Source organism: Protopterus annectens, chromosome 14.part0, assembly GCF_019279795.1.
Source record: "Protopterus annectens isolate FY-2018-M chromosome 14.part0, PAN1.0, whole genome shotgun sequence".
In the NCBI taxonomy this organism is placed as follows: Eukaryota; Metazoa; Chordata; order Ceratodontiformes; family Protopteridae; genus Protopterus; species Protopterus annectens.
This window is the reverse complement of record NC_056748.1, coordinates 856,854,298-856,866,333: the sequence shown is the minus strand read 5'-3', so window position 1 is coordinate 856,866,333 and position 12,036 is coordinate 856,854,298. Positions and strand designations below refer to the sequence as shown.

The window sequence follows — 12,036 nt, the reverse complement described above, 5'->3', positions numbered from 1 at the left end:
ACATAATCCCGTACACAAGATATATGCATCTTCTATTAGGAATTTCAATGAAATGTTAAAATACCAAACCACAAATCACAAATGATCAAACTCAAATGCTCAATCCCCAAAACATCAAAATTAACTAGGTACAAATCTTTAAATATTGATAATGACTATTTAAACGAGTGCATTTGTTTACATATTGTACCGAAAGGTTTAAGGCTGTTTAAATATCCGAACAATGTGATTGCAGGTTCAGAGTTCCATCAAGAACTGGTTAACATTTTTGATAATTTCTGGCCTGGACATTCTCAAAGCCATTGTTAAAAACAATGATAGGGAAATTGTTATTATACAAGAAAAAATTTCTATGTACAATTCTCGTATTACCCAGGATTTATTGTTTGATGTTGATTCTGAAAAAAAGAAATATTTTGAGATTAGGAATGTGGTTGACAAAAAAATGTGATGATATTTTACATAGGAAATACAGGAAATTAGATAGAGACGTCAACGAGTATCAAAAAGGAATACGATATCCTTCACCTAAACAGGTCCCACAGACAGGTAAAGTGGGGTACAACTCTGATTCTAATTTTTATCAGCAGGAGAGAGAAAATGATAACCCGGTGTGTTATGATAGGGACTATACCTCCAATAACAATCAAGAACCTCTACCCCGCTGATCAGATAGGTTACATAACAAAAATTACAACCGTTTTTTCAAGGGGAATTATCAACAGGGGGGAGGGGGGTACAGGAGATATCATTAATGCAATCTAATGTGATTCAGAGTGTACAGTTGGATGACAATGTAGAAGTGGTATCCAGATTAGGTTTTCATGTTTTCAATTATAGTAATTTTTTCATTATGGATGAATTTTTTGATTTGTTTATACAAGGTTTTAAATTTGTTCCAAACAAGAAGAGCAATTTGACTCAGGTCATTTTTGACTTGAAAATGTTTATTCGTAAATTGAATTTGGAAAAAAATATTTGGTAATAACCACATTTCTCCTGAACTTGACATACCAAGGAAGAAAAGTACCTTTAATCCTCCCATTCACCCCCAGCTTAAAAACCTAGAAAATGTGTTGGAAAAAGAAATCAGGAAAATGTTTGAGGGCAACAGGCTTCATTCTAATTTGGACATTAAACAAAGAAATCTGTTGAGGCAACTATGTTTTGATTCTTCCATACGTGTTATGGAACCTGATAAAGGTGGGGGTGTGGTCCTTATGGACAAAATCATCTATGAGGGCAAAACATTTTCCATACTTAATGACAACAGTAGGTATAGTAAGGTGTCCATCAATTAAGTCAATATTTCATATAAGAACATAGACTTAGCATTAAAAGATCTTTTTGACCAAGGTGTTATAGATTACAGGGCCCTATAGTATTTGGAAAACAACAGCCTGAGGGTACCTTCCATTTTTGGGATACCCAAGATCCATAAGTGTTCAAGGGTCCCACCCCTATGTCCTACTGTTGCTGCAGAGGGTGCAAAAATTTCATCCTTAGCAAAATTCTTGGATTGGAAGATGAAAATATTGTGGGGTAGAGAGGCATATTTGCTGAAAAATTCCTGGGAATTTTTGAGTAAAGTGCGGCAGGAGCATTATTCACCAGAGTTAATATTTGTTACAGTAGATGTGGTCGACTTGTTTTCAATTATTCCACATGACATAGGCCTTGCTTGGATGGAAGAGGCCCTAAGATCTAGTTCTAATATAATGGAAAATGAGATTTACATGTGTATGGAAATTGTGGAATTGATTTTGAAAAACAATTTTCTGTTCTTTGAAGGTGAATTCTTTAAGCAAGAAACTGGGGTGGCCATGGGGGCTAATTGTGCCCCCATATTTGCTGACATGGTAGTTTCCATTTGGGTAAAGAAATGTATCCATAATTGTCCTTACATCCAATACTGTGTGCTATATACCAGGTTTTTGGATGATATTTGTATTTTTTGGACCGGAAAATTAGATACATTAGAAGAGTTTATCAAGTGTATTAATCATACCGCCACGTTTCTTCACTTCACCCATAAAGTTAGTTTTGATGATGTGGACTATTTAGATGTTCATATCAGTAAATATCAACATGGTTTTAAATCCACTATTCACAGAAAACCAATGTTTTCAAACACATACATCAGTTTCACCAGTGCTCACCCCTTCTTTCAAAAGAAGGGGATTGTGAAAGGACAGTATGTTCGTGCTAGTCGCATGACATCTGAAGAGGTAGATTTTCAGTCTGAATGTTCCTTGCTGAGAGGTATGTTTCTGGAAAGAGGTTATCCGGATACCCTTATTTCCAGTATTCAACAGAAGGTTTTTCCAAGGTAGGAAAGACAAATATACCCCCATTTTAGGTAAGGGCATTGATTTTTCCAATACACATGGAGCACTCAATGGTAAAAACGTTGGTTATTGTAAGGCATTTATCACTAATTTTAGTGGTAACGCCTACAACATTAAAAATATAGTCGAGAATGAGTGCAAAAAATTTTTTGATTTGACTGACTTACCCAACCTGAAACAAAATTCAGTTAAGGTAGTGTTTGGAAGGGGACAGAACAGTTAAAATTTATTGGAAAGATCAAATTACACACTTTCCCTTTCACATAAAATAAAGGGTACTTATAAGTGTGGTGCTTGTAGGCAATGTGCTCATATTATACAGAAAGAAGACGTTTTGGTTGCCGCTAGGAACAAGGTTATAGCTTCCCCATGTTATTCCAACTGCAATAGCTCTGGGTTAGTTTACCTTGCTGTGTGTAGTGAATGTCAAAGTTTTTATGTGGGAAAGACAGAGAGGCAGCTCAATCGTAGGATTTATGAGCACATGAATAGCATCAATAATAAAAATCACCACAATGACCTATATCGACATCTTTTGATTTGTCCCAGTGCAAAGTATGGCTTCTTTGTTGTAGAAACAGTGTCCAAGGATCCTTAGGGGGGACCATGGGAATCTCTATTGGCCTATAGGGAAACTTTTTGGCAAGTTGTTTTTCAAGCCAATAACCCTCCCCCCCAGCCTTAATGATAATATTTCCTTAACACCACTATTGAAATTAAGACTGGCTAAATTACGAGTTAGTCAGACTTAATTTCTATTTAGTATTTAGTACATTTTTAAGTATTTCAAGGTATTCTCTTGATTTATTGTATTTCATCACATGAACTGCTATATATATTTGTTCACGATCTCGTTAGTCTACAAACATCAAACACAAAATTTTTATTTATGTATAAAATATTTTTTAGTAGCATTTTAATGCATTTCTAGCATCTTACGTTTTTAGTTTCATGTTTTTTTTAAAAAAAGTATATTAATTAAAATTGTTTAATTATTCAATTGATTGATTAATTGACAGGACTTATGGGTATATATTGCGCATGGAGTCAAATATTGATTGTATCTGATGAAGTCTGGTATTTTGTGGATGAAAACGCTGTGAATTTATCCTGATTTGCATAAATACTAATAAACTTTGGGAGTTTTACATAGCTACAAGTGTGTTTTGCCACTTCCTGTAGTCCGCTGTTCTTTTGGTGTTTTGTGTAGCTTTTAGACAATTGCTCTCCCTTTCTGTAAATTACAAATGTTAATGCAGCAATAATACTGCTGTTTGGATTAAGAAGAAATGGTGCAGTAAAACCTGATAAAAATGTCTAGAATGCATACTAAAAAAATGCTCCAGCCTATCTACAAAACATAATCCTGTACACAAGATATATGCATCTTCTATTACAGTGAAATGTTAAAATACCAAACCACAAATCACAAATGATCAATCCCCAAAACATCAAAAACTAAAAAAAAAAGTGCACACCAACCCCCCCCCCCACTTAATGCTTTATATATAAATATATATGTATGGGTCTACTTTAAAATGTCAACTTATTTCATCGACATTCAAAATAGTGAAATGAAAACATCGGAAGTTTACAAACACAAGCTCCTGGAACATCGTATTTCCTCTCTGGGAAAGTAACCACTTGGCTACTAATAATCATAACATTACAAATGGAAGCAAATTACGCCCACCGAAGTGGGGGGCTTCACCCCCCCCACACCTCTATTTAAATATAGCAACTCCAAGACCACACTACAGTGGAAAAAAGGCAAAGTTCACCACTGTGGCCAAGTGCTTACTTTCCCAGAGAAGAAATACAATGTTCCAGGAGTTCATGACTGTAAACTTCCAATGTTTTCATCTTGCTGTTTTGAATGTCGATGAAATGGTAATTCGACATTATGATGGGGACCCATACACACACATATATATATATATATATATATATATATATATATATATATATATATATATATATATATGTGTGTGTGTGTGTGTGTATATATATTTATATATATATATATATATATATATATATACATATATATATATATATATATATATATATATATATGTGTGTGTGTGTGTGTGTGTGTGTGTGTGTGTATATATATATATATATATATATATATATATATATATATATATCTACATATAAAATCAACTCTTAGATTGAAGAACTGTGGGGAATGGGCCAATTTTGCAATCACTGCTGTCTTGAGATCTCATCCAGGCAAAGCCGATAATCTTCATTCAACTATGCTGACTTTCCAACATTTGATGAAACACCTCAGCAAAGGAAATGTAACCCCTTCTATATGAATCATGCCATAACTTCCTAAGTAATCGTTTGAGAAGCATGCCATAAATCTGTTTGATAGAAAATTTGGTTTTGTAAAATGATAATTATCAAAGATACCAAAAATTCTGTGCAAACATACCTGCCAACTGTACAGATTTTTGCCTCATATTTTTGGTACTTTTTCATAAAATTATGGTGTTCTGGCAAATCATTAAAGACTGAAGTCAGAAAATAATGACAGATAGTTGAGTTTCAGACTTCATACCATTCAGAAAATTCATACTAATATAAAGCCAGTTATTCTATCAACTTTATAAGTTAGTAAGAGCAATATTTATAAATGGTCCTCCTTTTTGGGCCTTTGCCCCCCATTATATATGTCTTTGTGCAGATTTCTTCTCTAGGAGGTTGAGAGGTATGTCTGCAAAGATAAATTATATTTAAATACATGAGAGTAATCTTTTCAGACCACTGAGAGAATGCAAAAAGCTACAGCTTTTGAAAATATACACTAAACACAGCTAGGGAAAGTCTTACCAAATTAACTTAGAGATGTGAAAAATATATCCAATGTCCAGATACTTCCCACCATTAACAAAAAGGCAGCTACATTTATTTGAAACCTTAATCATTAACTCATCATGTGATGGATGACTGATTTTTTTAAGAGAGCTGCAAAACAGATTAAAATTGTTTACATGGGGAAAAAAACAGAACTTTGTACAATTTCACTCCCAGGAAGGCAGGTACTCCTTTTCAGATTGTTCACTATCATTATGACAGACGTTGTAGGGATGGTTAACAGCATTAGCAGATGTTAAAGCACTCTGACTAACGTCCTTTGTTTGCATTGCATAGTGAACTGACCAAGGACATGCACAGAACCCTAAAACCAGAGAAGCGATTCTTCACAGAAATCAAGTTTAGAGGAAATCTCATAGTGAGGTATGCAGTCTAGCAGATTATCATGGTTATAAAAGTCTTAACATAATGATAACACAAGGCTTTCTCATCTGTGAAGAGATTTAACTTAGGTTCCACATAATTACAGCTTATAGAATAAAATCACAGGTTAGGTTAAATTCGGCTGCAACAATACAAGTATGAAATTTTAAATTTGATTTATTGTAATGCAGTTAAAAGTATACCTGGCAAGTCAGGAAGAGTGATTTATTGTATGCTTCAAAAAAGGGATAAGTTAAGCATACTTCTGGCTACTTGTCTTTATTTTTATGTTTTTTACAACTAAAAGTTGATTAATGAAATTTCTCAAATAACAAACAGCTTGCCTATTTGTCAGCACAGTGTGTCTGTATGCATCAGTATTCCTCACTTTGATAGGGTGTACCCACAATTTTTGAAAAAAAAACATAACAGGAAAATATATACAGTACAGCAGCTGCATAGATTTATATAGTGAAGCTTTTGTGCGCAATAGATTATGACTTTGGGGCTGTACGTTGTATAAAAAAATTGTTTAATTTACTTTTTAACCCACTGTGACGTGCCCACTGTCATCAGGAGAAAAAAACCATCAACGAACACAGTAAATCAATATTACCTGAGATGGACAAAATAGTTCAGGCTCTGGAGCAGCTGGGGAGGGAAAGTAAAAGAGGGCGGCTTTGGTGGCTTGCTCACTCTAGAAGAGATGGAAGGAGAATAAAGACACATCCCTAGTGATGGGGATGAGCCATAATTGCAAAATAGATTACAGGCAAGGTTATGGCATTAAACAAGGGGCAAGAATGAGTTGCCCCTCTGATGTCAGTAGCTCTGCCCATTTAAAAATCCTCCCTGGTGCTCAGGACCAATGGATAAAATACTGGAGGATGCTCTGATCCACTTCCTTGCCTGACCTGCTGGGTCTGTATTATAACAGTGAATGCTTCAAATAGCAAATGCTGTATAATCGACCCTAAAATATCGAAACGTCAAAATGACGAACACATAGAACAGCGATTTTCTTTCCCAGGGAAAAAAATCACTGCTCCGTTAAAAAAACAAAAGAAAACAAATGCAAAATAAAGTGGGGGGCTTTGCCCCCCACACCCCTTACTTAAATATACCAACCCCAAGATTGCACCACAGTGGAGGAAATGGTAAATTCCCGAAAACGGCCCAGTGATTTTTTTTCCCTGGGAAAACAAAATCACTGTTCCGTGTGTTCGGGATTTTGCCGTTTCGATTAAAAGGGTTTGATTAAACAGTGTTCACTATTTTAAGCATTTGCTGATTTAATAGGGAACCTGACCTGTCATCGGTATGGTCCCAGCCCTAGGAGGATAGTACTGGTGACATTTACACACAAATGGTGAATCATGGCAGATGATGGTCAGCTCAGCTGGGGAATGCAAAGGGGGAGGGAGAATATAACACAGTTTAGAAAATGAATTATGAACTATTTTTCAGAACCCTGTTTAATCTCAGCCAATCATAAGATGTGCCTTAAGTGAATTTGTGAATTATCTATCTGGCATCAACTTTGTGAAACTTAACTTGATTCACTGCACAAATAAAGATTTGGCACCTTCTTAGCCAACTATCACAGCTCTCAATTGTCCATATTTTTGTCTCTTATTTTGATCTGTTCCTCATAAAATTTGTGGTTTTCTGGCAAATCACTGGATGATCTGAAGACTGAAGTCACTAAATAATGACATACATTTGAGTTTCAGACTTCAAATCCTTCAGAAAATGTATGTTAAAGCAAATCTCATTATTGTAGCAACTTTCTATGTTTATAAGAGCAATCATTAAAATATGTACCTATTTTTGGGCCTTTGTCTCCCTGTTTTGTCAGCCTTTGTCCAGATTTCTTGCACTAAGAGGTTGAAAAGTATGTCAACTACTCACAGCCCTCCAGTGCTATTCCATAGAGTAACAAACTTCCATGGCACTGTAGTGATAAAATCTCCTAACCTTCCACATTTGGGACCTCAGATGGGGCATAACCTCTCACATAAACATTAGTCACATATTCAAAACTTGCTGCTTGCTCGGATGTAAAAGATCTCATGGCACTTATTGAAAAGACTAGGGGAATTTCTTTGGTATCCTGGTCACATTTTTCCTGGTCATTATGAATATTACCTTAGGTCTCCCCTTAAGAGTCCATTGGCCTAGTGGGACTAACCCCTTCAACAAAGTGTAAATAAAATAAATAAATACATACATAAATAAATAAGAATCTTATTTCCAAATATAACATATTGAATCAAAGTGACTAGACTTTTTATAAAGTGCTGCATGTCAATTACTTCCAGGATATTGTGTTTGTCAGAAATACTTTTAAATATGGCCCTGTTAATTGTATCAGACACTTGGGTAGTGTCATTTAGGAATCACAGAAGTAAAGGCAGTGGGCACAGTTCTTTCAGGGTAAGTCATAATGGAGAGACACCCTAATTTCTGCAGATTCTATTTCGTATGCATTTCTTGCTTGGAGCATGGATTTTTATTATGAGCCTGTCTTTCATCATAAATATTCAGGTTTACGATGTGAGTTGGAGTTGCTTTTCTCTTGCCCTTTTCAATTTGATCTGCATTTTAACCTCCAGATGCACTAAACAAATGAATCTTTTTGTATTGCCAACAGCACCTATTTCTGACATAACATTTTTATTCTTAAAAGTAGTTATAAAGCTTTGCTTTTAGAGGCAGCTGTTTCTCTGTATCTCAGGAATATCAACTAACAATGATGAAATATTCCCAAGACTCCTAGCTATGGTTCTCGTCTGTCAATAAATGTATTTGCAAAGATTTTGACAGCTTTTACAGTAGTATATGATGTCATTGAAGTTGGCTTTTAAAATCTTTGCGTAACTTTCATAAGATCTGAATCTGAATAATGAGAGTTTTCACTCATTCATCCTTGTTATCCACTTTATCAAATCCAAGATCATAAGGGAGATGGATCCCATCCCATATTTTTAATGTGACATATTTAAAACTAATCCTATAACATTATTAATGTTTTGTTTTACCTGTGCGTGAGTGAATGGGTGTGCCTTCTTTGAAGGTTGAGCGTCGGGCTGGCAACTCGGCACTGCAAAAATCTGCTGCCAATCATTAGTGGACCAGAGTTCCACTGTGGGGATCCCTAGCCGGGAAAAGCCGAAAGACATTACTTTTTTTATCTGTGTTAACATTCAATTTTTGTACTGTATGCATTTTTGCTCATATTCGTTATTGTACCCTACTGGTTTTGTATATCATAAACACTGCAAATCTTGAGTCCCTCCTTGAGGTCTACATTGTACATACTTTGTATATATGCTTGTATCATAAGTACTTTGTTTATCTATGTAACAGGAGCTTTTCCCCCTGAGCCTCCGCTGAAAATGGACATGTATCCAGTCGGACTATCCCAGTCAACAAATGTAAAATAAAATAAATAAATAAACAACCTCCAGACTTGTGGCACTTGCAAAACTAATAACGTTTGTATGGAGACATAAAGATCTTACAACTGTACATGTTACTGCAGATCTAGAAGGTCATCAACTGTACAACTGTCTTTTCCAAAGCACTACAACACAATTATTGAAGCAAAAAAGCAGCCCTGTGCATATTAAACATTTGTTTCAAAACTTTATAAACAGGCCAGAACATTAAAGAATTGCACTAACTCATTCAACCTTTAGAACAATGTATTCAGAAAAAAAATATTGTCACTTACTGGAGGACCTCGAGGCCCTATGATGGACAAACCTGGTTCCCCTGCAGGTCCCTGCAAAGATAGAATGGGAGAAAAAGACAGGGAGAGACAGAGAGACAGACAGACAATTAAGATTAGGAGGAGGAGGAGGGAAAAGGGATGACGGGAGGTACAGATAGGAAAGAAAAACTGTCAGACTATTTTAAATTGAGAATGGCACACCACGTTCACTTCAGCTTTCTGTTTCTGTCTTTAATGCCACTAAGTGGACAACTAAACCCACACACCAGTAAGTGAAAGAGTGCTATGTCAGAGGTACCATTTTTTTCTCCATAACTTTATTATCAAAGTTTTCTCATATAGCTAAAATAAAACTACATAAAAGTGTGATCAACACAATGCAAGTTGAAAAAGAAACCTTAATCACATTTTAATGGAAAACTCATTTAATGAAAAAGGCTGCTGTATTATAAAAAAAAAAGTTGTTCAGATAAGATTCCAAAATAACATGTCAAAAAGATGACATTATAGCATTGTTTTTACACGGATGAGATAAAACAGTCGCAAATGCATCAGAACGTAAGAAATCTCAAGATATTTTTTACTGAAGTACATTGGTCTCAAGTGTGTTAGAATGTCAGAAAAATTACATAATTTTTCTGAAGCACATAATGTAGCAGAAAAAAAATCCTGCCAAACATGTGGAGTGAATTTGATTAACCACACCCCCTCCATCACTACACAGCCTTTAGCTTGAACAATAATTACTGAAGCAATCCCATGAACTCGCTCACATACTCAGAAACACACATGAAATTAACATATCATCATACAGTGTTATCACTATGGGTTACTGTTGCAGATAAGAGATTTCACTACTTTTAAAGAAGCTCAGTTTCTTAAAGAAAACCACTAATTAGTGTGCTTTCGCTTTAATCTTCCTGTGCATATTAAAAAGTGGAAGTGTTTTTTGTGCAACAGTTTTGAAAATATAAAAGAGCTAATGCTTGCACTTTTCTAGTTCACAGGAAAACTAATTTTTGTGTAACATTCAAAGTCTGCAATATTTTTAAACAAGAAGGTAATTTTCATTTTGACTAATAATTTTTACAGGAATGTAAAAAAAAAGTTATTTCTGGTGTAATGAGTATACCTGTTAGAAAAGTAATTTTTGCGGCAGTCAAGCAAAAGGTTTACAATGATACAGCAAAGTGCATTGTACAAGAATTCTGCAGATGATTGTTTTCAAAACAAACTAAGAGGGTAGGCTGATCTGAATGCAGCAAAGCAATTAATGAAACCCAAAGCCATGCATATTTAGAACGTTGGCATACCTCTCACCTGTCCAGAGTTTTGGTTGATATTTTTGGGCTGTTCCTCATAATTTTTTTTTTTTTTTCTGGGATGATCTGAGGATTGAAGTCACTAAATAATGACATACATTTGAATTTCAGATTTCACATCCTTCAGAAAATGCATGTTAAAACAGACCATTACTCTAGCAACTTTTTATGTTTATAAGAGCAATATTTACAATATGTCGCTATTTTTGGGGCTTTGTCCCCCCCATTTTGTTGGGCTTTGTCCAGATTTCTTGCACTAAGAGGTTGAGAGGTATCATGGTGGGTATTCCTCAAATACTTACTAATTAATTTGAAATTGGAACTCTTTGCTAACTATCTTTTGATGAATGGTGAATAATTATATCACCTGAAGACAAATTCACAAAAGAAATGTGTGTGTGCGGTAGTTATCCTTTTATACTTCCTGCTGATGTAATCTACTCTGCCAGATTAGGACAAAAGGAAAAATCAAATAACTTTATTTCAGAAAGCACTCATGTAGTAACATTACATGGCAGTATATAACATTTACTTGTCTGTATTTCTGTGACATCAGGCTCTTAAAACCATGTTTAGATCGAGAGAGTGATAAGAAAGAGGAACTTTCATAGGTATTTACTATATTTCGCATACAAGTAACCCAGAGATGGGCCAAACAAGGATACGTTGTGACATTTACATGTTCCCCCTATCCTTGAGAGATAGGGGTGCTAAACCAGGGTGAATTCTGCTTATCTATCCATTCATCCAAATTAATACATTTGTATAGAGCAAAATAAGTCCTTTGATTTATGTGGAGAGGAAGATGATATCCTACATGATACATTTCTATCCCTCCAACATCTTCTAGTTATATTGCAAAAGAGACTGAGATCCTATGAGCAGCTGCTTACAATACCACTTGACTTGTGAATGTGTAATAGGTTTGACAGAATGGGGTATGTTTAAGTTGTGTATGTAAGACAGAGGTCACCTCTCAGTAGTCTGTGTGATACTGAGAAGAGTGATAAGGCTTTGTGATGGTGTGCATATTTGATTTAGGCCCTTATTTTTTTTAGTGAGAAAACATTGTGGTCATTGCAATTGTGACAAGTCTTTGGATGGGTACATGCAGAAGGGGGGCATTTTACTCAATGACTGGCTGAAAGTGTGCTGAGAACAGTGGAACAATTTCATCCCTGGATCTGGATGCAGTACCTTTAGATATAAGCTGCATAATGAAAAATGACTTCCTTACAACTGTGGATATGTGGTGATCAAAAGACAGTTTATTGTCAACACAGGTTCCCAGATCCCTAACTATAATATCAATTTATGGGGGGGGGGGGTTGTCTGCCTTGCAAGGAGAGTCATGCTTGCCAAAGGATACAATTATACACTT

General features: G+C 35.3%; 1 protein-coding gene across 1 annotated transcript in view; it reads right to left on the bottom strand.

Moving 5' to 3' along the window:
- Positions 1 to 12,036, bottom strand: part of LOC122788737 (collagen alpha-1(XIII) chain-like) — a 396,594-nt gene that overhangs the window by 219,607 nt on the left and 164,951 nt on the right. Inside the window, exon 3 of the mRNA XM_044055630.1 lies at positions 9,334 to 9,384. Within this exon, the coding sequence (XP_043911565.1) occupies positions 9,334 to 9,384 (51 nt within the window). The remainder of the gene's footprint in view (positions 1 to 9,333; positions 9,385 to 12,036) is intronic.